At 45.8% G+C, this 27,878-nt stretch overlaps 1 protein-coding gene across 3 annotated transcripts; it reads right to left on the reverse strand.

Moving 5' to 3' along the window:
• Positions 1-2,463: 2,463 nt before the first annotated feature.
• On the reverse strand, positions 2,464-27,878 carry HEBP1 (heme binding protein 1). 3 transcript variants are annotated; one of them, XM_060658330.3, is made up of 6 exons: positions 27,679-27,866; positions 26,652-26,900; positions 19,121-19,259; positions 17,153-17,333; positions 16,394-16,501; positions 2,464-3,055 (listed from the first exon to the last, which is right to left on the reverse strand). In XM_060658330.3, exons 3-6 carry the CDS (start codon positions 19,161-19,163, stop codon positions 2,884-2,886), a joined length of 504 nt encoding a protein of 167 aa, XP_060514313.1. In that variant the 5' UTR covers positions 19,164-19,259; positions 26,652-26,900; positions 27,679-27,866; the 3' UTR covers positions 2,464-2,883. The 3 variants fall into 3 exon arrangements, with proteins under 3 accessions (XP_060514313.1, XP_060514309.1, XP_060514312.1); XM_060658326.3 differs by lacking the exon at positions 26,652-26,900 and having other exon boundaries at positions 27,679-27,878; XM_060658329.3 differs by lacking the exons at positions 16,394-16,501; positions 26,652-26,900 and having other exon boundaries at positions 27,679-27,871.

The raw sequence follows: 27,878 nt of genomic DNA on the forward strand, positions 1-27,878 counted from the left end.
TTTGCAGCCATGAGGGAAACAGCAAGGCAAGTGCAGAGATGTAAGCATTGAGCTAATGAACCTACCACTAGATTTCTTGCTATGCGAGAAAAAAAACTGTATTAGTTTAAGCTACTGTTGGTTCAGTTGTCTGTTACTTAAAGGTTAAATTCATCCCTAAATGATGACCCTGAACTAAGTCAGGGGATATAATGGAGAACAAACCAGGTATGCGGTTCTTCCTTATTATCAAGAAAGAGGGAAGAAAAAAAGAGTAAGTCCCCAAATCACAAATACTGGCTTGCATTAAGAAGGAAAACATAAATACAATGCTATGATAGAAAACTGTGGGGGACCCTAGTTTAGACAGAGGGGCCATTATAGACTTTTTTGAGGATGAGGGGGTTAGGTTAGGGCCTATGGGAAGAGAAGAGGGCCCAGCCACTTGAAAAAGAAGGTAGAAAGGATTTCTGGCAGACACAACAGCTAGTGCAAAGGCTCTGGGGGTGATAAAGAGCTCGCTGTGTTCAAGGAAGCAGAAGTTCACCAAGGCTGGAGGATAGAAGGAAGAGATTATAAAGAAAGGAAGGGGAAAGAGTGCTCAGGGGCCAAATCACACAAGGCCTGGCAGGACATGAAATGGAACATACATGTCAGTCTAAGGGCAAAGTGAGAGTTTTAAAGCAAAGTCCCTCTGGATGTTGTATAGAAACGGACCAAAGGGAGGTGCGACCAGTCAGGAGGCCACTGTGGGAGTCCAGGGAAGAAAGATGGTGACGTGCCCTAGGATGGTCCCGGTGGAGACAGAGTTGCCTCAGTGGCACTTCCTGATGTAGTAATGCTTGCTGGCCATGTCCTCCTTGCTGATTTTCCCATTTTCTTCCTGCACCACTGACCATGTCTTTGTCAGTCTCTTTTCCTCCGCTCTTCTCCAAACATGGGGTTCCCCTGGATGCTTACCTAGGTTCTCGCTTCTCCTCCGCAGCCTTTCCCTGGGAGAGTCCGTAGTTCATCCACTCCATCTGTATACTGACGGCCTTTGCACATATGTCCTACGTGCAACTGGGAGGCAGCCTCCCTCAGGTGCTCCCGCATGACCATCGCGTGGACGCTGCTCTCGGTCACCTGCTTCTCGCCTGGGCTCCCTGCCACAGAGAGTGGCAGCTCCATCCACCCCGCTCCAGCCAACATCCTGGGCACTGCCCTGGACCCCTTCTCCCTCACCTCACTCACCCGGTCACCTCCAAGTCCTGTCGATCCTGCTTCTCTCGGACTGCCCGCTTCTCCCCACCCCCATGCCACCATCCCACCTTAGGCCCCCGTCCTCTGAGAGTTTCGTGACTGCTCTTCACACCTCCGCTTGCATTCCCTTCCGGTCTCCCTTCCACAGAATTTTCCCTTTAAACCACGGCGGTGTCGTGTTCCTGCTCACAGTCATTCACGTGCTTTTCCTTTCTCTCCGGGTAAAGTTCAAACGCCTTGCCGTGACCTAAGGCCCCTGTGGCCACGTTGGCATCTTGGCCCTGAGTTCAGTGTGTGAGCCTGTGGTGCTCAGCTGTGTGTGAGGGTCACCACAGTTCCTCCCTCCCAGAGCGTGTACGTGGGGTACGTGGGGTTGCACGTAAGGCACCCAGCACGGTGTTTCCAGGTGGCCAAGGCTCCAGGGTGCTCTCTCACTGGTCTTCAGAGAGGGGCCCGGCCCGGCCCTCAGAAGAGATGGCCGTTCTGAATGGTTGCCAAGAAAGGCGATGGCATAGCTCTTACCCCTTTCCTTAGCAAATCCCGTTTTATCCTGGTGAGGATCCAAGCTCATTTTGGTTTCTTTCCTCGCTGCTCACGTTGTAACTTTCTGATGGGTGCCGAGGTGGGTTTCTCCCAGAAAACCTTTCCAGCTGTCCCCGGGAGGGCTGTTGACAGGGCAGGGCCCTGGTACCTGCCCCATGACCCACAAGGCTCTTCTGTCCTCTTGCTTCACCCACACATTCTGTTTCGGCTCAGTCGCTTTCCCACCTGCCCCTCACAGCCCCCGGAAGCAGGGGGTCGAGGGGCCCTTTCCTTCTCCGCAGGCCAAACCGCACATTCTTCTTCAGCTCATGAAACCAGACCTGCGCTTTTTCTAACCTCATCTCGTCGCCATGAATACATCCTCCAAGCAAATTTCCTGCCTTCAGGGATGTGTAACAGAATGTGATGATTTTTCTCATTGGTCTACTTTGGTGACTCCCGGAACCCTTCGTGGACCACAGCTGCAAAAAGGATAGTCAACTCACGGTTGTAGAATCATCACAACACAGTCAAGGTGAACGTCTCTGATGTGGACACGTTCAAGCATATGGCACATGTCCTTCTACCCCGGGATTTTTGGCTTTATATTCTGGAACAAAACTTGGGATTCTTGTAACAGTAAACATCATCACTAGTACTCATAACGATGTTATTTATGAGACTCTGGAGTTGTGGAAATAACTATACTTAGGATCGGTATCAGCTGTTTGAATCGAAGATCTTTATTTCCAGACAAAGATCTCGTAAGGACCACAGATGAAAGATCACGCACAAATCACATTTTCCCCTCAATAGCAAAAATACAAGTTCAATAATTTTTAAAAAGCAGTTTTGAGTGCCCTAGATACCTGGAAAAACGTTGCTGATTCTTTTTCTGGTCTACCACAGAGCATTCTAAGTCAGTCAGAAGGATGCCGCCTACCTGGGCTGTATTATTTCCCACCACGAGAAAAAGAGCAGGGATGGAATATGCTGATTTCAGAAAACTGGCAGTGAAGGGCTCTGAAGGAAGGAAGATTGGTTAAGCTGGAGATACAGCCGGCAGCTTTGCTCCTCCCTCTCCCCTGAGGAAGCGGACACAGAAACACACGTCCAGGAAGGTCTAACTCAGAGAATTACTCATGCTTTCACCAGCCAGACCTCATTGCGGCGTCCGTAGGGCTTCATGGGAGGATCGTACCCAGTGCAGAAGTAGATGTCACTCCGGCAGGTGGCTGTGCCCTCCAAGGCGGTCCGCAGCTGAGCGGCGTGTGCTACATAGTCGGCCTCCTTGGCATAACCACCAAACTGCCTAGGGTAGAAGAACAAGGGGCTGGTTAAGAAAACACAGGGTCTCCAAGAGAGGGGGGAGTCTTTAAAAAAAAGAAGTCACTGGCCGCTCTTACTATGACAAGCACGTGAGAGCAGTAAGACGTTTGCCACTTCCTAGATGGGGAGATTTGACCCCTCTGAGCCTCAGATCCTCGTGTGTACAATGGGGATGTGCTGTCTTTTCCCCCCAAGGTTGTTATGAACATTAAATAGAGTAATGGATGTGAAAAACTAATGTAGAGCCTGAAACACAGGAGTCAAGTGCTAAGTGTGAGCTTCCCTTTCCTTTCTGGAATCTCCCCGAGCGAGGGTAGGCTGACCTTCCCATAGGCTGGGCCTTCGCCCTTCTCTCTAGATCTCTCTACCGCCCAGGCAGCCACTCCTCTGGGCCCCTCTGGCTCTAGCTGAGGAAGGAGGAGGAGACAGGGGCGTTAGCTAGGGTGGAGCTGAAGCTAATGTCTCTTCCCCAGCAGATCCTTTTTGAGGAGGGAGCACATCACAGCAGTGACAGGTAGCAGCTCTGTTAAAAACACAGAGCGACCAAAGGCAGAGACCCGAGGAAGGCTTGGGAGGCCCCTTGGCAAGCTGTAAGCATGCCCCAAATAAAGAAATCACTTCTAATAAATCCCTTCTCTGTTCAAATCATGAAAGCCTTCTTTTTCTAGCATGTAAAAAGACTTTCCTAAATCAGGCTTTTTCTTGATGGCAGAAGGTGGGGACAGAGAAGGAATAAAGCTTGCCTTTTCAAGATGATTATTCCCTCCTTACGTCATCTGCCTACGCTCCAAAATTCATCCTGTGGCCTACCCTAAATATACCACTCTAAATCTGGGTTGCACTAAAATCTTTATTAGAGTCAAATATGTCCCCAATTCTAATGAGCTTTATGACTCAAAAGTCTGAATCTGCACCAGGCCAAGATTAGGCCAAATGCATTATTTTTGGTGGGGTTCTCTGAGTCACGCTTTGCTCTTTTATAAGTGGTTAGTCATGCTGGGCAAGCATTCAGCACGTTGATTACAGGGTTACTGATGTAAAAACACCCAGGATTTCATCTTTAAGGGATTGATTCTTCCAGTGTCTAGACAATCACCATAGAACATGGACAAAGCTGAGACCAATCTGGAAGAGAAGAAAGTTGGTTCAAGTATATCAAAGAAAGACTACAAGGCAGTTGAAGAAAAGCTGAACTCTAACTCAATGAGAGGAAACTGGATTAGCAGACCAACGATGAACATTAAGGAAAGACTGTTCTGGCAATAAAAGCTTGCAAGACATTGGAATTATTTTCAGAGAATGTCTATAGGTTGAGAGCCACTTGCCTGAGACGAATCAGATGCTGAATGTAGGAGTGCCGAGTGCCCTCTGCATCCCCCTCTCATGCTGTGACACTACATTTTATCCTTGAAAATGAACAATGTTGGCTCTTTAGGCTACTGGGTTTTTGAAACGTCCAAAGAAGGTGTGGTCCTCAAATACCTTCATTCATTGGTTGGAGCCAAAATGGCTAGTTGTGTGCTCAATCATACTACCTCTGCCCTTTCCTAGCTCATGGTCTTGGGCAAATGCTTGAATTTCTCTAATCTTCAGATCCTTCAACTGTTAAATAGGGTCGACAGCAGAATCTCAGAAGGCTGTTGTAAAGACGATGGGAGAAAAGACTGTGAACTGCTCAGCACAGTGCCCGTCACAAAGTAAGCCCACAACAAACAGAAGCTGTTGCTGTTACTTTGCAATTCTGCTCAGAACAGCTATCTGGTTCCCTGCCTTTGGGGTGGGGGACATGACAGTAATCTACGGTAATATCAGGAACCCGGGAAGACAGCCTAGTAATGAAGACCCGACTCGATAAACAATCTCACCTTCTCAACTGGACCCTCTCTCCAAACCCTGTTTACTTTTTCACTCCACTTCCCCCGCCCCCATTTGTTTTCCCTTTTTCTTTTTGTTTTTTCTCTCACTCTCTTTTCTTTCTTTCCTTTCCTTCCCTTCCTTCCTCCCTCCCTTCCTCCCTCCCTCCCTCCCTTCCTTCCTTCCTTCCTTCCTCAGCACTTATGACCTTCTAACATACTATATAATTCATTTATTGTGTTCATTGTCTATGGTCTGAATTCCTGAAAGAATATAGGCCCCATGAAGGCAGGGATCTTTGTCACTTTCCCCCCTGGTATATTCTGAGCACCTAACACAGTGCCTGACACGTATTAGATCTATTGGCTAGATGAACAATTCTGGGATAAACAATAAGGATTAGGGTCTTCAGGTCGACAGACCTCAAGATGATAGCACTTAGGTCTATTGGCCTCCATATTCACTCACTCATGTAATAAAATCTGAAGCACATACTAAGGGGACAGTAGTGGTAATTTAAACAAGAAAACTGGATTGACTGGAGCCACACTGGGAAGGGCTTTGAATGCCATGCCGACTTTGAACCTGATCCTAGATGCAAAGGTGGACCTACAAGGGGGTTGAAAGTAAGAGGCTGACATGATCAGGTTGTGTTCTGGAGAAATTCCTCTGGTGGCAGTGGAGGGAGAGAATAGAGTCAGTGGAGGCCAGGAACAGCCAGGTGTGAGGTGGAAAAGGCTTCTGGACAAAGGCACGCATGGGGGGTGACTGGATATGAGGGGAGGGCAGGGAGAGGTGGAGGAGTTGAAGATTCTCCAGGGCTTCCAGTAAAGTCTCTAGATGGCAACTGGTGCCAATAACCAGAATAGGGATGCTAGGTTGAAGAAAAGAAGGAGCGGGGTGAGGACGGTCAATAATATGGCTTGGGGGCATGTTGATATGAAGGTGCATCTGTGAAATACATTCATGCAACTATTACTGTGTACCTAGGTGTGTGTCGGGCACTGTGAAAATCTCCTCAGACCTGGGAAAGAACTGGAGTCAGAGATCCTGATGTGGGAAGGTGGACCTAGTGACAGCTACTGGGAGTCCTCAGTGAGTAGCTACTGGCTGTCATCATGGTAAGGAGGGAGACGAGGCCTGGATGGTGAGCAGACAGAGGGTCAGCAGTTTGCTCTTGGGAGTCCTCCTCCCCAATCAGTGAGCGGAAAAAGTGGCCTTGGCAAGGGCCACTGGAGAAGGAACTTGTCTGAGACGTGAGATGGAGAATGTCATCATTTGGGGATTCTTAAGTTCATTAAAAAAAAAAAAAAACCAATTAAAAAATATTTATTCCCAGGCTGACTGAGATGCTGATAATGAGAATAAAAATTCCCTATTGCTTCATCATGGAGGTATTCTACTAGAAAACAAACCAAGCGAGTGGGCCATGAAACAGATACATGTGTTCTCCTCACCGGTAAATCAACCAACTCACCCATACCCAATCACAGAACGGCACAAACAGGCCAGAAAACCAAACCCCACAGGGCACGCGGTCCTAATAAATGATTCAGGCCCAGTGCTGGCTCCTCAGCCTGTTCACAGGTAAGCTGCCTCCTTCCTCCCTGCCTCAAGCTTCCAAGCTATCCGCGGAGGATAACACAGTGCCCATGGCTCTCCAAGTTCCCATGCACGTTTGAGTGTGATTTCAAGAATTCTCGTAATGCGCTTTGAGCTCCTCAAAGGAAGTAAACACGAAGTCTATACGTTATTTTTGTAAGCCTGTTAACAAGTCTCAGTCTCCATCTTCAAAGAAGCTCTCCTCCGGGGCACTGCATTTTATCTCCCCCCACGTCAGAGTTCAGCACTTGGAACAAAGAATTGGGTTACTATGGGAACCGAGGAAAGACACACACACCCTAGATTGCAGAAACATGAAAGGAGCTGACTAAAAAGGTCTGGAAGAGGTTAGGGAGGCGGGGGGGGGGGGGGGGGTGGTGGTGATGGATGATGCAGGCATCAATGAGGCAGGCCAACAGACAAGAGGCTTTGGTCCAAAGAGGCAAAAGATAATAATAGTTCAGGCATGCAAATAAAATAGGAAGAGAAATGCATGGTCTAGCCTGACCACCCAACTTGGTCTAAAACTTTACCAACAAGCCCACACAAATTTAGAGACAATCTGCTATGCATGTAGCCCTGTGCTAGGCAAAAGAGGTATTAAGACTAGGAGCTGATAATTTCACGTCAACAGGAAAGAAGTCACACTATAAGGCATTTCAGGCCATCAGACTGAACCGTGCTCACGGAGTCGAGCATCACGGGGCACAACACACAAGCTAGACACCACAAAGCTGTAAAGACGACGAAGACGTCTATCTACCCTCTCGAGGTCTAACTGTAGTGGTCAGGACAGAAACACACATAAAGATTATATAGGGCAGAAGGAAGCACTAGAATGAAGGTAGAAGGTACAAATGGAATGCTCTGGGGGCGGGGAATAGGGAATGATTGGTTCTGACTTACAACACGAAGGGAAGGCATCACGGAGGACCTGATATTAAGCAATTGTTTATTGAGCATCCCTTCCTGATGCCAACAATGAACAATACGACAAAAATGCCTGTCCTCACACAGCTTCCAAGAAGCAGAAGCTGGAGACAGTCTGTAGGAGGAGCTGGGTGAAAGTGAAAGCGTGGAAGTGGAGGGTGCCTGCGCGTGTGTTGGAGGGGGGGCCCTGGGAGCTGGGGGGCGGCGTGCGCTGAGATCAGGTGGACACGGAGTGGGGCGACGTCGCGGATGCGATGCCATGACAGAGCATTTTTACTAGGCTTCGCTGCCTGGCTACACATTCGGGGACCCAGCCCAAAGTTTCCCCATCCCCCTTCTCATTTTATTACTAGCTTGGGCTTAGATCCCAACCCTGATGCGTGCCTAGGTCAGAGGCAGGCGCGAGGCCCGTGACCGGAGTTGAGCAGCAGGGGGGAGGGAGTGCGATCGGTCCCACGCTCTATGGAAGGTGGTGATAAAAGGACAACTTAGAAGGGGCAGAGGTGGAAGAACTAGAAATTATCAGGAGGACACGGCAACAGTTCAGGCAAGAGGTGCCGAAGACCAAGGCGGTGCGGATGCAAGGGGAGGCACGGCTGGGGGGTGACCAGGACTTGGCCGACAGTTGATGTGCCAGGTGAAGGAGTCAGGATGACATTTGAACGGGACGAGTAGGAGGACAGAAGGGACCTTTAGTAAGAACACAGGGCATCAGATCTGGGGAGGACATCTGAATTCCATGTTTGATGTATTGATTTGGGAGACCCTGGGGAGGTGTTTGGAAAGATGCCTCCTGGGGAGCTGGGAACGAGAGGCTGGTGCTTGGGAGACAAGGCAGCGCGTGCCGTGTTGACTCAGGCTCACCCGCCCAGAAATGGTGACTGAAGTCCCTTCCAAGTACCCGTTCGCGAAAGACTGGCAGGACACCTGACCGGTTGTGGGGGGAAATATTTTTAGATTCGGAATCTCATCACTGGCAGGCTCTTAGAAGGGAGGTGGCTTAAATATCAGAGGTACTCGATAGACATTTGCCCAGTGGAACCAAACTTCCCAGTTAGTACGAACATTACATAGCACACGGGCTGCACGTCTCTCCAGACGATGCTTAGACTCCTTCAGGGCAAGGGCTTCCTCGCCTTGTCACCTGTCCCTCTTACTGTTAGATACTTCATGCCAGAGTAAGAAATATGCTCCCGGGGCGCCTGGGTGGCGTAGTCGGTTAAGCGTCCGACTTCAGCCAGGTCACCATCTCGCGGTCCGTGAGTTCGAGCCCCGCGTCAGGCTCTGGGCTGATGGCTCAGATCCTGGAGCCTGTTTCCGATTCTGTGTCTCCCTCTCTCTCTGCCCCTCCCCCGTTCATGCTCTGTCTCTCTCTGTCCCAAAAATAAATAAAAAACGTTGAAAAAAAAATTAAAAAAAAAAATATGCTCCCCTATAATCTCAACCCACAAACACGACTTCTTATCTCGGAAATAACACAGTCCTTAAATACTTGAGACATCATCTGTCTCTCATCTCTCTTCCCCACTAGAATGTTTTTCGGGCTTCAAAGGGCGGCCACGTCACTTGTTCCCCTGCACTATTTTGAGGACCTATAGCAATTCCTGGCACAGAGTAAGTGAATAATGAATATATGGTGTTTTTGAATGAATTCATGGGTGTGTAAATGGCCTCACCTTAGTCATGTTGAGTCTGATGATTGCTAAGACATTCAAGGGAGGTGGAGAGATGGTCAGGCTGGAGATTTACCAATGGAAGGGTGACAGTTGAAGCTATGGGAGGGGACCAAGATTTTTAGGGAGGACAGCAAAAAAAGAGAAGTGCAGGGAAGGCAAGGACCAAGACTTTCACTCACTTATTTATTCAACTTTTAACTGAGCACTTACTAGAGACTAGCCCAAGGTCCTGCCCTCAAGAATATCCTGGTGAGGGAGTAGACAATAAACAAATGAACAAATGGGTATATAATGCAGGTGAGAATAAGTGAGGTGAGGAAAATAAAGGGTGAGGGGACAGAAAAGGAAGGGGTAAGGTTTTTGAAAGAAGGTGAGGCTCCTTGCAATCAAAAGGACAGAGCTTGAGTATTGAGCTGACCGAGGAGGCAAAACCGTATTATGTCACCCTCAGCCTGAGCCTCCTGTTATTACAGATGGGTGCTGGAATTATCTACGAACTTGGCTAACACTGGTCTATAGCTCTGGAAACACCCTAGAAGCTTAGCAGTTGTACTCTTTTTACCAAAGTTCATGTTCTCTAGGCTGAACTTCCCAAGCTGCCAGTGTCCTCAGTTAGGGGCTGGTTATTTATTTATTTATTTATTTATTTATGTTTATTTATTTATTTTGAGAGAGAGAGAGTAGGGGAGGGGCAGAGAGAGAGAGAGGGAGAGAGAGAATCCCAAGCAGGCTCTGTGCTGTCAGCACAAGGCTGATGTGAGGCTCGATCCCACAAACCGTGAGATCGTGACCTGAGCTGAAATCGTCTGACACTTAACCGACTGAGCCACCCAGATGCCCCAAGGGCCTGGTCATTTAGAGAGAAAAACAACATCAGCATCCGTTGGTGCCTCATGGCTGACAAAGTTGTGTCATATGCACATTTCACTGGACCCTAACAACAGTGCATCATAAGCTTTATTTTATTTTATTTTATTTTAACGTAATTTTTTGAGATAGCAAGAGTGTGAGTGGATGAGGGACAGAGACACACACAGAGAGAGAGAGAGAGAGAGAGAGAGAGAGAGACGAAATCTTAAGCAGACCCCATGCCCAGCATGGAGCCCGACACAGGACTCGATCTCATGATCCCGGGAAGGGTTAAGAGCCAAAATTAAGAGTTGGACACTTGGGGCACCTGGGTGGCTCAGTCAGTTACACGTCTGACTTTGGCTCAGGTCATGAGCCCTGCATTGGGCTCTGGGCTGACAGCTCAGAGCCTGGGGCCTGCTTCGGATTCTGTGTCTCCCTCCCTCTCTTCCCCTCCCCCGCTCACACTCTGTCTCTCTCAAAAATAAACATTAAAAAAAAAAAAAAAAGTTGGATGCTTAACTGACTGGGCCACCCTGGTGTCCATAAGTTCTATTTTATAGATGAGAAAACTAAAGCTCAGAAAGCCCAACTGTAAAACTCATAATTATTAGAGTTGAGGTTTGAACTGAAGTGTATCTGTAGGAGCTTGACTTTTTTGTCAATTCTAGTAAAACTTGACCTGATTCTCAGAGGGAAGTGAAGTCAAGAAGAGAAGAGGCTAACTCTCACCAAGGGTCTACCTAATGTCTCGCGATGTGTAGGCATTTGTGGATACACAATATTGCATCCCCACAACAACCTTGTGGGTTAGGTACTCTTGCTCCATCTTATACTTGGGGAAACTGAGGCACAGAGAAGCTCGGCAACACGCCAAAGGTCCCGTGGCCATTGAGCTAGCATTGGATCTCAGGTCACCCTGACAATGAACTCCTAGTTTCCAACACTTTATACCCAGACATTTCACCAAAACTGTCAACCTCCTCCTGCCATCGGTCTCTGTTGAACTCAGTGCTGAATTACGCTGAGGAGGCTGAGCTGTAACCTAAGTGGCCTTTGTGGAACACAGAGGGAGGACAGTGGTCTGGAATGGGGCCACTCATATAAATGTGAGGGTATTTCTATTGCCTCTTGTGAATACTAAAAGGATTCTGATAGTATTATTCTTTCTTAGCCTTCTATTCATTGACTGCTAACACATACTACTAATAAATGTATATTCCCTTCTGAACATCCCTTCACAAGCTCATACAAAAGGAAGGCTGAATGAAGGATGCAAAGCTTTCATTTTGGAATTAATTTTTTGGTCATCTAATGCACATACTGTGTACTTGACTTTCTACTACCGCATTCACACTGCCTTCCACATAAAGGTACTTTTAAATGCACACTTGACTTGCAGTGTCACCCAGTGGCTGGTTGAGGAATAACATGTTAATTTAGGACCATGTGTTCGGTTAAAAAAAAAATTCACTAAGCCATGCAAGATACCATTATTTATCATTTTCATCGGTTTAGATTTCAGAGAATTAAAAGGAAACTTCCACAGACCTGATGTTAATAGTACTTTTAAAGAGATACCCTCTCACACTATAAGGAACCAGGGTCCTTGGAGAAATGGCTAATTCCAGCTCTAGAGCAAGAAATGCCCAGATGTGCTTGAAACATTTCTGTGACACCAGAAAGCAAGGAAGCTACCATAGAGCACTAGAGTCATGTCCAAAGGACTCAGAAACCAATTGGAAGAGGCTCCCCCTGGCCAAAGATGGACAATTTGAACATCAGTAAGAACAGCTACAAAGAACTGAAACACATCCATTATGTCTAAATTCGTATGTTAATACCGACACTCAAAAAACAGATCGACACCACCTTGCGTGTGGCAGATGTTCAGGAACAAAGTCATTATTCTGAAAACAGATAAGGAAAAGGCAACAAGCTACAGAGAAGGTATCTTGCATTTTCTCTACGACTCCATCTCAGGGAAGTCAAATGGCAGACGAGGAGAGGTTTCTCTTTGTATCAAAGTATTCCAGCTAATAACTGAAGGACAAATAGAACACATTATCACTTCACCAGCTCTAAGAAAGGCCTCTAGGCAAGGGTGATCTACAGTCGCTGACCTCACAAAAACAGAGGCAAGCAAACCGTATGGGCCCCCGATAGAGGGATACAGCATCGCCTATGAAACATCCTTGCCAAAAGCAGCAGCTGGAATCTGACTATGCCTCTGGTTCTAACGACTAATTTACAGGCAGTGCCGGAGGCAGAGGAACACGTTAAAAGGTCACTGAAAGGCAATCTGCAACATTCAGACTACAGGAAATAGGACAAATGACCCCTAAGCAGTAATGAAAAATGAAAAGGTGTAGTGGCGAGGAAGGCCGCAGATTAGTAAAAGCTTAAAAGGCATACCAACCAATTGCAATGGATGGATTTTATTTGGATCCCGGCTCAAAACAAACTTTTAAGAACAAATTTTCAGGTAGTGGGAGAAATCTGAACACTGGACATATTTTATATTATTATCACATTAATGAAATGTTAAAATTTTAGGAGTAATAAGACATTATGAGTGTGTTTTTAAAAGGTCTTTGGTAGTCACACTGAAGTATTTGTGGATGAAATAATAAAATGTCTGGAATTTGCCTAAAAATAACCCAGTGGAGGGGCTGGGTGGTAGTTGTGAGGGTACCCATGACACAGATTTGACCTTGAGTTAATTATCTTGAAGGTGAGTGATAGGTTACATAGAACGTCATTAAGTTTATTGTATCTTTTTATTACACAGGTTTGGCCTTGAGTTAATTATCATTGAAGGTAAGTGATGGGTTACGTAGGATTTCATGATCTTCTATTTTTTTATAAGTTTGAAAATTTCCATACTAAAATGTTAAAAGAAAAAAAATCATACCAACTCATCACCCTGGGTCTGGTAAAACAGACGATTCAAAGCCAGCCTCGTCCGCTTGAAGTCTTATGCGAACTGATTTAACCATGTCAACCTCATTCCTCATGAAATCAAAAGGAGCGAAGGGAAAAAAAATTACTGAACCTTACCACAGGTCATGAAGTGATTTGTAAAGACAGAAGCATCTTAGTAGCTACTGAAAGGTACTCTTTAGTAATAATCCTATGAGGGACATTGTTATGGCACTCGACAGATGGAGAAACTGTCTTAAAGAGGGTGAGGGACTTCCCAAGCTTCTGGGATTCAAACGAAAACATACTTATTCATTGGAGTATACCAGACTGCCTCCCAAGACACAGGGAAGAGAATGGAACAGAGGGATCAGGCATGAAGGTCAGATAGGTGAGACAGAGGGCATAAGATTTAAGGAGGCGCTTATTCTCTCAGTGCTAACCCTATATTTGGACAACTGTGAAAGTGGGTGTCTCTTTAAATTCTGGGCCACAGGCACCTCAGCTCGCTTCCCCACTCTAGTCCCTGCCCTTGGGAAAGACATTCTTTTTTTTTTTTTTTTTTTTTTTAATGTTTATTTATGAGAGAGAGACAGAGAGACACAGAATCCGAAGCAAGCTCCAGGCTCTGAGCTGTCAGCACAGAGCCTGACTCGGGGCCAGAACCCATGGACCTTGAGATGTTGACCTGCGCTGGAGTCGGACGCTTAACTGACTGAGCCACCCAGGTGACCTGGGAAAGACATTCTTTACTTAGAGATTGCTTTCTCTGCAGACTCTGTAGTGAAGGCTGGAAAGTCTGATGACTGGAGAAAAGCGGAGTTTCCAGTGCTAGCGGTCCAACTGCAGTACACGCACTGTCCTCTGGGGGGCCCTGCGTCGCTTGGCCTAGGACTGCCCAGAGCAGCCAAACTCACATTCCAAGCCTTAGTGTTGGCAACAGAGAAAGTTGCACCCTCAGGTGCAGAAGTGGGGCGGGGCAGTCAAATAAGTATGTTTGGAGGCCCCTGGGCGTGGACAAAAACTCTCCAGTGCAAGATTATTTGTATATTTATTTTTCTTTAAGTTGTTCCAGAGTAAGAGCAGATCCATACCTATAGTTGATACTGGTGACGTTCCTGGTCTCTGACTATACATGGTTCAGTGCCTGCCACGAAGTAGGATTTTGAAAACAGGGAGTCATTGATTATCTACAAGAGACTTGGTTTCTGAAGGGAGGTTGGGGCCCAAAGAATAAAAACCTGCAACCATCTGTACCTGTTGTGCTCTACAGTCAAAAGAACATGACCCCATTCGAGGCCCTGGCAACAGGACTAGAATGATAATAGTGCTCTGCTCAAAGGACCATGGACAATGAACAGCTAAGGGGGTGGCAGTCCAGCTCTGGCAAATACTCCCTGCCCTTCTGGCATTCAAAGGGAGCGTGGGCTAGAAAAGGAGATTCCCCCAAGTCCTTTATGTATTTATGTACTCATTTACATATTCGTGACCCCAAACTACCGCTTGACTTAGATATTCCCAGAGTCTCCCAGAACCCTGCTGTGGCTAATGTGGATGTTCAGCTTAAGCTGTGGGGATACTCTATCCAGGTGAATTTGGCAACTGGCAAACGCATTTATTCAGCTACAGTACAAATGTTTGTGTGTTGGAAGCTGAAGAAACTGAAGTGAGAAATTGTCAGGACTCGGTATTTCTTAACTTAATTCATCGACAATACAGAGAAATTAAGGAAACAATCCTATTGACATCAAATAGGAAAGAATACCTAGGAATAAATTTAACGAAGGAGGTAAGAGATCTGTACCTGAAAACTGTAAGACATTAATGAAGAAAACTGGACAAGACACAAATAAATGAATAGATATTCCATGCTCATGGATTGGAAGAATTAATATTGTTAGGATGTTCATACTACCAAAAGCAATCTACAGATTCAATGCAATCTCTATAAAAATTCCAATGGAATTTTTCACAGAACTAGAAAACCAACCCTGAAATTTGTATGGAACCGCAAAAGACCCCAAATAGCCAAAGCAATCTTGAGAAAAAAAGAATAAAGCTGAAGCATATGTCCTGATTTCAAACTGTATTACAAAGTTATTATAATAAAAACTACGGCATTGGCATAAAAACATATACAGATCAACGAAACAGAATACAGAGCTCAGAAACAAACCCATGCATATATGGTCAACCAATTCACAACAAAGAAGCCAAGTGTCTTCAATAAATGGTGTCTGGAAAACAGGGCAGCAACAGGCAAAAGACTGACATTGGACCTCTATCTTACGCCACACACAAAAATCAACACAAAATAGATTAAATACTTGAACATAAGACCTGGAACCGTAAGATTCCTAGAAGAAAACATAAGGTGTAAGCTCCTTGGCATCAGTCTTGGCAACAATTTTTTGTATTTGGCAACAAAAGCAAAAATAAACAAATGGGACTACATTGAACAAAAAAGTTTCTGCACAGCAAAGGAAACCAACATAATGAAAAAGCAACCTACTAAATGGGAGAAAATATTTGCAAATGATATATCTGATCAGGAATTAAAAGCTGAAATATATAAAGAACTCCTATAAATCAATAGCAAAAAAGCCAAACAATCTGATAAAAAAATGGGCAGTTGGTTAAGCATCTGACTTTGGCTCAGGTCACGATCTCATGGTTCATGGGTTCAAGCCCCATATTGGGTTCCACGCTGACAGCGCAAAGCCTGCTTCAGATCCTCTGTCTCCCTCTCTCTTTGTCCCTCCCCTGCTGACACACACACACACACACACACACACACACACACACTCTCTCTCTCTCTCTCTCTCTCTCCCCCCAAAGTAAATAAACATTTTTAAAAAGTGGGCAGAGGATCTGAATAGACATTTTTCCAAAGAAGACATACAAGTGGCCAATACGTACATGAAAAGGCGCTCAACATCACTAATCATCATTGAAATACAAATCAGAGCCACAATGAGATATCCCTTCACATCCATTAGAATAGCTATTATCAAAAAGACAAGAAATAACAAGAGTTAGCAAGGCTATGGAAAAAAGAGAACTGCGCACTGTTGGTGGGAATGTAAATTGGTGCAGCCACTAGGGAAAACAGTATGGAGGGTCCTCAAAAAATTAAAAGTAGAAACTACCATACGATCCAGCAATTCCACTTCTGGGTACATATCCAAAGGAAATAAAATCACTATCTTGAAGAGATATCTGCACTACCATGTTCACTGTAACATTATTTATAATAGCCAAGATATGGAAACAACCTGAGGGGCCATCAACAGATGAATGGACAAAGATGTGGTACATATATACAATGCAGTATTATTCAGCCATAAAAAAAGGACAATCTGCCATTTGTAACAATGTGGATGACTTTGAGGGCATTATGCTAAGTGAAATAAGTCAGACAGAGAAAGGAAAACACTGTATGATCTCACTTATATGTAGAAGTGAAAAAAAACAAACCCTGACCTCACAGAGAAGAGCTTGGTGGTTGCCAACGACAGGGGATGTAGGCGGAGAGTTGGAGAAATGGGTGAAGGTGGTCAAAAGGTACAGATTTCCAGCTATAAGATAAATTTGTCCTGGGGATATAATAGAAAGCAAGGCGACTATAGTTAACAATATACGGTAATAAATATTTGAAAGTTATTAAGAAAGCAGATCTGAAAAGTTCTCATCTCAGGAAAAAGCAATTGTAACTATGTCAAGCGATGGATGTTAAGTAAACATTATGGTGATCATTTCATAATATTTACCTATATCAAAGCATTACATCTTGTATACCTTAAGTCACTATAATGTTATATTTTAATTATATCTCAATAAAACTGGAATAAAATATAAATGTAATGTAAATGCTTCCTCCAGATGATTAAGGAGTGGTGATGGAAGTCACGTGCTTCCCTGGATGCCTAAAGATTCCTCTCCTTACAACAATAGAATAAAAACAGAGAGAGAGGCAAACATAAGAGACTCTTAAACATAGAGAACAAACCAAAGGTTGTCGGTGGGGAGGTGGGGGGATGGGCTAAATGGGTGATAAGCATTAAGGAGGACACCTGTTGGGATGAACACTGGGTGTTACACGTAAGTGATGAATCACTGGGTTCTACTCCTGAAACCAATACCACACTGTATGTTAACTAACTTGAATTTAAATAAATAAATTAAACACACACACACACACACACACACACACACACACACACACACACACAGAATCCTCTCCTTACAGGGAATAGACAGTGATGCTTTCCCTCTCCTCGATCTTAACACTGTCATCGGTGGGAACTGGCGGGTTGCTCTGAAACTGGTTTGGAATCCGGAACCAGACTTTCAATTTCTTCTGCAGGGAGCCATCATCACTTGGAAACACAGCAAAGGAAATAGGCACGGTCATGCCCATCCCGATTCCTGAAAACATAAAAACCCACAGAGTGAGGGTATTGTAGACAGAACTTTGGCTCAGAACTGTGAAAGACCTGCTGGTCTCATTCTTCTTCCAAATCAGGATTCTTTTTGTTCTTGAAATTAATAATAAATCTTTCAGGTATGAAAACTATACAGTCAGATACATACAAAAGACCTCTTATTTGTATATTTTGGAAATAGGAGTGTAGTGATTCAACTCATTTGGAAAACATTATTTGCTAATATATATCAAGACTGTAAATAGATCAGTATCTAATTACTCTCTATTTAAATATAAATTTCAAGGAAATAATCCAAAATGTGGAAAAGGCTACAGGTGATAGGATATTCATTGCAGCAGAATTTATAATTGTGAGAGATTGGGAGCCATATAAGTGTTCAAAACAGCAATATGTCTAAGTGAATTATAGGCGCATGATACAATATAACATAGCTATCAATAATTACGCTTAAGAAGACAATTTCTCAAAGGTGGAAAATAGTTATGAAATAAGTAACAGAAGGGTATACAATTGCACAAACACTATGATTACATTTTAAAAGCCTATTAAAGGATGCCTGGGTGGCTCACTCGGTTGAGCGTCCTACTTTGGCTGAGGTCATGATCTCACGGCTTGTGAGTTCAAGGCCCGTGTTGGGCTCTGTGCTGACAGCTCGGAGCCTGGAGCCTGCTTCGGATTCTGTGTCTCCCTCTCTCTCTGCCCCTCCCCCGTTCACGCTCTTTCTCTCTCTCAAAAATAAACATTAAAAAAAAAAGCCTTAAAAAAAAAAGCCTAGCAAAAAGCCCTAAAGAAATACATTCAGAAGACAACAATGATTGTATTATTTGGGGTGCTGTTGTGTTATGTTCAAAATTTTCTTTAACGAGTTTTATAATTTTTATACATATTTTCTTCTAAAAAAAAGTTATGACAGTATTAAGAAGGAAAAGATTTCTGACTTCCTACTGGTGGACTTATACAAAGCCTGATTACTTTAGTCCTAGTAAATGTTACTGAGGTTAATACCAGTTTCTAACTTTCTGAATTATCAGCTTGAGAAATACCCTAAAAATAAAACATCACATCTCTTTTTTCACCTTGCTTTCTGATCCACTTTGGGTTTGCACTGATCATAAAGGGTAGTTTAAATTAGAGAGCTTTAGTGTTACATTCATATTAAATATGGTTTTCATGCTGACAGGCACACTGAAACTTCACGCCCATCATTTTAAAAATAGGGGCACAGCCATCACAGACTGCCAAGACTGTAAGGAGTGGGACAGCTTAAAAATTCTCAGACCCTTCATTTGCTAGAACAGAGCCGGGGACCTGCTGTACTCAACACTCACTGAGCCTCAGTACCCTGCAGATTCTGAGCAACCAGACCAGGGAACTGAGCAGAGATGTTCAGCCTGGAGGCAGAGGTCTCGGGTCAGAGGTTGGCCTGGCTCTATGACTCGGCTTCCTTCACTCAGTCATGATAAGCACCATATGGTTAAAAACCCCAGAGTGTATGTTCACGCCTGGGAGAGAAGCAGGAAGGCAGTGATATTGAGCAGGGATACCACCCAACAAGGGGGAGGCTGGGATGAAGTCAGTGTGGTTCCTGCCCGCCCCCCACCCCCCCGCCTGCCGAGTGCCCCCGTGCACACAGTACAACAAGTTCACAGGCCACGGAAACACACGGTGACATGTGCCTTGTGGCCTCTCCCTGTGTTTTCCACTGATGACGGGAGCCGTAGCAAGCTTGCCTCTGAGACTAGAGCCACATCCCTCAGGGATACTCACCCTTGTCATTAGTGCCCCCCACATACTTCATGACCTTGGGCATGGCTTCACGCAGACCCTCATCCACAGGCTTATCTGTCACTTCCACTGTGGCAAACTGTCCGCCTTCACAGGTCCTCTCCTCATAGGAGACTTCTTCCTAGGGGCAGAATACACATGCTTAAGAGATGTAAAGTGGTAACCTGTGGTGACTCCAGAAGCAGTAACGGTCCAGCTCCAAGAGACCCTGACTGCTAAAGAACTTTCCATGACGAACCCGGGCATGGTGGCAGGATAGAAGAGAGGACAGTAGAGGTATGAAGGGCCATGAGAAAAAGGTTCTGGGATTTCTTACAAATGTAGAGTCAGCAGAAAAAAAAACTTGGTGTAATCAATATTCTCAGAGAGATAAGAGAAGATACTGCATTCCCAAGCCACTCAGAACGTCCCCCAGAATGCGATAAAAATAGAATGTCCAGGGATCAAAGGGCTCTTCGAAATTAAAAATACAACAGAAATGAAAAATTCAGTGGAGAGGTCAGAAGATAGAGCGGAAGGAAATCTTCCAGAAAGTCAAGTGAAAAGGCAAAGAAAATAGAGGAGGAAATGAAATCAGGGGATCAGGCCAGGAGATCCAACATCTGAATGACAGGAGAGCCAGGAAAAAGAGAAGAGAATTGCAAAGGAGGAAACAAAGAGATACAACAACAACGCCACAGACTCCAAGGCTCCAGGATGGGCTTCATTCTAGAAGCAGGGACTCCGGGCAAGAAGAAACAGAGTAGTTCTCTTCACTCAGTACTTCCAGACACTACTCCTGTCTTGCTAAACGGTACCCCTCCCCCACTCCCCTGGATGCTCAGCTCCACTACTTCTCCAGAGCCTTCCTGGCGGGACCCCCACCCCCGCCACCCCCAGCATGACCACTCTCTGTGTGGGTCTCTGCCCGAAGGTCCTTTGCCATAGAGACCCACGCAGCTCTCCTTCACTCCCTCCTCCTCTTCCTTGCCCTGTGATATCTCCGATAATTTCATATTCCTCAACATACACTGTAAGACCGTGTCTTTCAAACGTTAAAGAGAACCACGACACATAACAAGAAATGTGTATTTTTTTACAAGGAGAAACAAAGCTTCACAAAAATAATACTTTACCCTTAGGGAGGGGATACATTCTGAATCTAGCCTTTTCTTTCTTCCCCGTTGACTTCCACTCTACTCAAGTAAATTTCATGCTATTCCACGAAAAGAAGAAACACGTGCCCTATATTGAGCTATCGGGTAAGGAAACACTGGTGCAGTTTGAAAAATCTGCCATGAAGTCTTTGTGGACAAGAGCTATGCCACGGAGCATCATAAATTAGATGCTCAACAGACGTTTATTTATTGATTAAGGAACTGCCTCGCTTACTAATGATGATGAAAAACAGACACATGGGAGAGAGAACTTGGCTGCCCCTGGCTGGGGAAACAGGACTTCCTATGACATCCTAGACTGAAAGGTCTCAACTCCCAAGGGGACCGAATGACTCTCTGGAGGTGGGGCTAAGTGGCCTGGATAGTCTGAAAAAGTACACTTACATTATAATTTTGTGTTTAGAATGAGAAAAATACCTATTGTGTTTGTAATGCAAAATTAAAGGAGAATAGCAAGAAGCTGGGGGGGGGGGGGGGCGGGAATTGCACCAGACCAGGAATCAAGAGGCTGAAAATCTACCGCGGCTACTAATTCCAAGGATTGCTGTGAGGCCCTCCCCTCGGAGAGCGTCACACTACCAAAGAGTCTCCAGTAGCAAACCCTGCTGTGTAAACGGGGCGGTTTTGCTCGTTCTGGCTCTGTCGCAGCACAGACGACACACACCTTCCACTGGAGGTCCCACTGAGTCCTGCCATTTATGTTTTAAATTCCAGAAATGCTACTCCGTGAATCACAGAATTTCAGCCTGAAATTTCCCAAAGAGGAAATGAAGAACCAGAGGGATTGAACTGCCCAAGAACACACAGCTACTAAGCGGTGAAATTGGAACCAGACTTCACACCTCCAAACCCTAGTCTAATGCTTACTGCCGGACTCTATACTGTATGGGGGATGATGTTAGTGCTTTGAAGCATCTTTCTTTAGCTACTGAGTAAGTTATTTCTTTTTTTTTTTTAAAGTTATTTATTTATTTTGAGAGAGAGAGAGAGAGAAGCAAAGAGAGAGGGAGGGAGAGAATCCCAGGCCGGATTCTGCATCGTCAGCATAGAACCAGACGCAGGGTTTGATCTCATAAACTGTGAGATCATGACCTGAGCTGAAATCAAGAGTTGGATGCTTGGGCACCTGGGTGGCTCAGTTGGTTGAGTGTCCGACTTTGGCTCATGTCATGATCTCACGGTTTGTGAGTTTGAGCCCTACATCGGGCTCATTGCTGTAAGCACAGAGCCTGCTTTAGATCCTCTGCCCCCCACTCCCTGCCCCTCCTCTGCTCACGCTCTCTCTCTCAAAAATAAATAAAATATTAAAAAAAAAAAGTTGGATGCTTAACTAACTGAGCCACCCAGGCGCCCTGAGTTAGTTACTTCTGATAGACATTTGTGTGCCTGCGTCAAACTCAGAATAGGGGCATCCAAATTCATTTCATGGACCCTCATCTCTCACAACTGGAGAAACCAGTGATAAACTCTCAATGGAGAAAAGAGCTGGTTGGCTCTCTCCTTTGTTCTTTCGTTCCTTCTTTTTATTCACTCAACCTACAACTATGGGGCATCTACCATGTGCTGAGCACTGTGGCATGGGCTACGATACAGAGAAGAGAGACAGAGTCTCTGACACCAGGAGGGGCACAGGCTAACAGGTAATAATCTGATATGTTTAAGAGGAGAGGCAGGGCAGGGTGGGAACACAGAAGAAGACTAGTCAGGTTGTTTTGCAGGGCACGGGTGCATGTTGACGTGTTTGGCTAGGTCAGGCTGACTTTGAGGTGCTGATAGATCATCCAGCTGGACATTCAGTCACTGATGCATTGATTCATTGAATAAATATTGAAAACCTCTGCTGGGTGCTATAGATTTAGAGATTAATATGATATGGGCAGTCTGGTTGGGTGGTGAGAAGATTATAAAATTATCGTATGATGTAGTAAATGTTCTGATAGTTCGGGGAGGGCGATTCCAGGTCGTGGACACCACGAGAAGAAGAACAGAAGAACAAACTGCTGAGGGTGATGCAGTTCACTGGGGCTGGAGCAAAGGCGGTCAAGCAGGGCACAGCAAGAGAGGGGCCAGACGCACAAAGACCTCATAGGCTGTCACAGGGAGAAGGATTTTGTGACAACTGTCCTAGTGACGGTGAGCCGAGTGTGCAAGTCAGTTTCATCCACCCCACATTAATTCAACTGACTTTGTGATCCAGATATGGAATTTCGAGTAGGAGGGGTCCCGGAGCAGAAAGGAGAGTTCTGGGGATGGTCTAGGCGGTATGTGCTCTCAGCCTGTCCCCCTGGCAGAAAGTCCAGGGACAGGGAGGAAGGGCTTCAAAGAAAGGAATCCAGTGTGATTCAGAGAGATAAGGCTTCCATGATAAGTCTACCCACCCTTAAGGCTCAACTCAACCTCCTCCTCCAGAGTGATTCCTCCTTCTGAGGAGCTCGGAAGGCAGACAAGACTAAGGTTAGAAGGGCCCTTTCATATCTATCTGTTCATCTGCGTCCTGTTATAGATGAGCAAACTGTCCATTGTGCAAGCTGGACACGTGGGTCTAGAGCTCAGCAAGACACTGATACAGGGATATAAGTTTGGGAGTCATCAGCAGAAGGGGTAACTAAAGCTGTGAATGGAGCGAAGATTGCCTGGGGAACAAATGAGTGTTCCGTATCACTTAATCATGTTAATTAATCCCCTACCTACAAGCCGTCATTCACCAGTTTCTTAACCTATCCAGGTGGTCTAGGCCCCGCCTAACTTCTGTCTGCCTTGCCAGCCACACTCAGAGCACTTCCTCACTGGCCTTCTATTACCTTCAGTGCCATGGTCATTCCTGACTCAGGGCCTCTGAACCTGCCTCTTTTCTCTCCCCGGAATATCTTTTTCCTGTCTCTGCCTGACGAACCCCTACTTATCCAAAAAGCCCCAACCGAAAAGTCGCTTCCCAAAGAGGATCCCAATTTAAAACAAGTTCCCCTGGTATTTTGTACAGGCCCTTGTCCTTTCGAGACACAATACGTATTGTAATTACAGCTGAAGAATAACGTGTTTAACCTCCACCTGCAATCCCAGGCCCCATGGGGGCAGGGGTTGTCTGCATACTTTAGCATGTACTACTGCGTCTTGCATATATTAGGTACTGTAAGGGTCTGTGGGGAAGGAGACTGCGGAGTAAAACCTGGTCTTACCCTAACGACAAGAAATACAACAGACAGAGCTGGATAGAGAGATAAGAAACTAGTCTAGTTATATTTATGCTGGAGAAAAGCGGGGTCACAATGTCTAAAGGTGGTACCATGGCAGGTCCCACCTTGTTTTTACAGCATCTAAGTCCATAAACTCTCATTGTTTACTGGATCGCTCAAACCTAAGTGACGGGTATTACAAAACTACTCTAGTTCTCGAGGGGGAATTGAAATAGAATTCCATTTCTGCAGAAAATAAAGCACCTAGGTTAACCCAGTTAACACATTTGGTTCTTCAGATTTAATGTCTTTAGTGTGTTTCATTGTCACATGGAACAGAATAGTCCACCTCCGCCCCAGATCTGGCTAGCTTATGCTCCCAGTCATATAAGGATTTGGCCCATGACTACAAACACCAATATTCAGCATTCGATGGGAACCCTGGTCAAGTTCAAACTCCAGACAGGGATCTTGCAACAATGCCTCTTGCAAGGGTATTTGCAAGGTCCTCTGCAAGGTCAGTTTTTTTTTTTCCTTGCCACCTGATGTGGTGGGTGTACATGTTAATTCTGGAAGCCAGCTTTCTCATTGTAAGAAAATAATAATAACAATCAACCTAACTCAGGACTTTCTATGTGTCGGGTATTATTTTAAATATTTTGCATGGATTCGTTCACTCAGTCCCTCCAATGATCTTGTGAAGACGTTAGTGTTTTTATCTTCATTTTCAGATGAAACTGGAGCACAAGGGGTTAAATAACATGCCCAAGTTACAGCGGGCAGGTGATTGAGCCAGGATTCCAACCTAGGATGTCGGGTCCCAACCAATGTGCACAGGCTGGAAAAAAATCCCATAAAGATGTCAATTGTTGATGTCAGTCCTGCTTTGAGCATCCACAAGACCCACCCAATCCAACACAGAGAGCAGTGTGTCCTCCTCTCTCCAGAAGCAATGTGGAAGGCACCTGATAAGGTCTGCAGCAGACTGGACCTCCCCCATCACAATCAGTTCTGAACATCTGGTGAGCCTGAACCTGAGCTACACAGGACACGCTTCCTGCCATCAATTTGCCCAGCGAAGTAGGCAACAGTTCCTGACCCAGACTCTTTCCAGGGTAAGATGCTCAATTTCAGGGAGAGTCTGTTTTCAAAATAATAACACCCTGAATTTGTGTGTGTGTGTGTGTATATATATATATATATATATATATATATATATATATATATATGTTTAAAAAGGCTTGTAAGTACCTTTGAATATTTAAGTAATTGTCACATAGGCATGGTGATTCTTGTATTACAGTTGAGGAATTTCAGGGTTCAGAGTGGTTAGGAGGTCAAGTAGTTTACCCAAAATTACCTGTGAAACTAAAGGGATACTAACACCATACCAACCAAGTGTTAGGTATTTTGTTGAACAACTTTGAATTGGTTATCTCATTTAAGCTTCCAAACAATCTTATAAGATACAAATTATTTCCTCTCATGCTTACTTCAGAGAAGTTAAGTAAGTTGCCTGTGACCACACAGCCAGTAAGAACAGAGCTGAGTTGTGACATGATATTACCATATTTGAAGGGGGTAAACATTTTAAATGTTTATTTATTTTGAGGGAAAGAGAGCACAAAGTGGAGAAAGGGCAGAGAGACGTAGAGAGAGAATCCCAAGGAAGCTCCTTACTCAGTGCAGAGGCCTATGCAGAACTCAATCTCACCACCCCAAGATCGTGACCTGAGCTGAAATGAAGAGTCAGAACGCTTACCCGACTGAGCCGTCCAGGCACCCCGCATGCCTTTTAAAAAATTAATATGTATAGTAACACTGGGAGCAGTTGGGAAAGATATTTTTATATCCATTCTACAGCTGCAGAAACTGAGGTCGGTCAGGTTAAATGATTTGCATCAGCCTGATAGCAACATCCCAGATAGCACCATACTCCCATCAAACGTTGAGGGAAGATGCTTATCAGGGAGTTGTATTTGTCCTTAGAGGCACCAAATCAGTGGTAGGTGACACTGTATCCATAAGGGAAACAGAAGCTACCAGAGTATTTTGAACAGAGGCATCTTGATTCAAGGAACTAATTTCATAAATAATAGAAGAGCGGAGATGCCCCACAGGGAACAGTGAGGCAACCCAGAGGTGAGTGAACACCTTAGGAGGGGTAGAGGGAGGATTATGCTACCTGAGCTCAGACACCTGGATCACTTGGTGGAAGCTAGAACCATGGTGGTCTGTCTAGAAAGAGCTGGATCCACAGAGACACTCTTCGTGCCAGAGCCCTGATAGTTTGGAGAAACACCTTCCTCCCTTCCTCCCACCCTCTTATCTCCCAGTAGTGCCTCCCACTGGGTGAACCTCACTGCCAGGTGCCTGACATCGGAGCCTGGGAAACAGGCAACTGGGATCAGCCCCCACTCCACACAGAGACCCAGAGAGCAAAGCAGGGAGTGGGTGAGGAAGGGATCTGAGGGCAAACAGGCAGCAGACCAACTCAGACCTGAATGTGCAATTGTCTCTTAACCTAAAGAGACCAAGTAAGCTGGATTCCACTATAGAAAGGAAAGCTCTCTGGAACTTGTTGGTAACATGTGGATTCTATAAGTGTTAGGGCCAAAAAGCACCGTAGACATCCCTGGGCTGAGTCCACAGACTGGCAGGCACACAGGCCTGGTCTAGGCACAGACAGATCCTATGGCCCGCAGTTTACAAACATTCGTAGGCAGCTATCCACAGTTAAAACCGACATATTTGCACAGCCTCACTCCTAAAATTCCCTGTTCCTTCCTCTCTCCCCTGCTTGTTTTTCTTCACAGCCTTGATCACCATCTGATAATGATGTTTGACCTGTTTTTTTGTTAACTAACCACTAAGATGTAAGCCCCATGAGGACATGGAATTTTTTTGGTTTTGTTCACTGCTCTATCTCCACAGCCTGTAAGACGGACTGGCACACAGATGGCACTCGACAAGTAGTTCCTTGTCGAATAAATTAATTTTAACTTGGGAGAGTTCACACCAAGAATCTGGATTTCTGGTCTTCCTTAAAAATCTGGCAACTCTGGTTTACGTCTCTGTGAAGCCACATCACTGCCTTTGTAGAGGGGGCCGTGAGTTCTCTCTGATTTGCCTCAGACCCCACCTTGCCCTAGCACCTAACACGGCTAGCGTCATTCCCCTTACCTGCTTGGATGCTTGTGGGCATCTGACTATGTCACCCTTGATCTGGGCTAACCTTGATCATTCTATGTGCTGCCGAGGAAACGGAGAGACAGACAGATGAAGGGACAGGCCTCTGGTTATAGTTGCTTGAAGAGTGCAGACTAGAGTCTAGTTGAGGGCTTTTGTGACCATCACTGTAGCAGGTACCAGAACTTGGCCGCCAGACAACATAGTCCTTTAACATATGAGATGCGAAGCTGGGAGCTGAGTCTACAAAGTGCACAAAGTAGTTGTCTGCAAGGAGACTATGCTCTAGTGGGGGACTCTGTCTTCAGGGGGCAGTCCCATTTGCTTGTGCTAGCACTGATGTAAATTTGGGGGGAGACAGCAGTCACGCCCTCTTCACCCAACCTGTATTCTAGGACCCAGCTCTGGGAGTCCCACTGGCCAACATACCATTTCACAGCTCTGGGCCTTTGCACTTGCTCTCTCCTTTTCTGTGCACTTCTAACCTCCCTGAGGCCCAGCTGAAGACACCTCCTCAGGGCAGGCCCCCTCATCAGCCCCTGGCAGAATGGTTTGTTCCTGCCCCTGTGCCTCTGTGGAGCACAGATCTTGTTCCTTTATACTCAGTCCTCCAGGAGTTGGGAGTTTCTTAAGGACAAGCATGTTTCTGGTCTTTCTGCAACCGAAGGTCTCCCAGGAAGCAAAAGAGCAGAATGCTTGGGATGTTTAAACTAAGGAATGCATTCAACAGGCGCAGTTCTATCGCCACGGGGTACCCCTCCCCCAAAGCAACCTCTCCTTTTTGTCACCCCTCCTCCCAGCAGAGCCCTAGGCCTGCTGTGCTGGACTTCCCTTACTTCCTCCTTCCCAATTCACGTGCTGGGCACTGGGGGGCCGCGCCCCCGGTAGGCGCCAAAACGCACATTCCGGAGCACAGCGCTGTCCCACCTGCCCGTCAGAACCCGCCCCCGCCCCCCCTCCGATCAGGGTGCGGTGGGAGGCGCCGCCCCGCTTCAGGTCCTCGGCAGCCCTGCGGGCCTACCTTGCCCCCTTTGCTCAGGACCTGCCAAGGCCACGTCTCTACGCTCCCGAACAGCGAGTTCTTGATCATGCCCAACATGGTGCGGCTGCGGCGCTCCGGACGCACCTGCGGACTCGAGGTTGCAAAGGTGGATAGGGCGAGCGGGGCCGCAGGCCGCGGGCTGGGCTGCTGGGGCTCCGCCCCGCGGAGCGGCTCTCGAA

Source organism: Panthera onca, chromosome B4 (genome assembly GCF_046562875.1).
Source record: "Panthera onca isolate mPanOnc1 chromosome B4, mPanOnc1 haplotype 2, whole genome shotgun sequence".
Classification (NCBI taxonomy): Eukaryota; Metazoa; Chordata; class Mammalia; order Carnivora; family Felidae; genus Panthera; species Panthera onca.

Excerpts from the sequence above, each read along its gene's own strand:
- HEBP1 (XM_060658326.3), bottom strand. The coding sequence starts at position 27,756 with ATGTTGGGCATGATCAAGAACTCGCTGTTCGGGAGCGTAGAGACGTGG. Across the intron at positions 19,260-27,678 it reads TCCTGAGCAAAGGGGGCAAG|GAAGAAGTCTCCTATGAGGA; the intron begins GTAGGCCCGCAG and ends TTCTGCCCCTAG. Across the intron at positions 17,334-19,120 it reads GGGGGGCACTAATGACAAGG|GAATCGGGATGGGCATGACC; the intron begins GTGAGTATCCCT and ends TTATGTTTTCAG.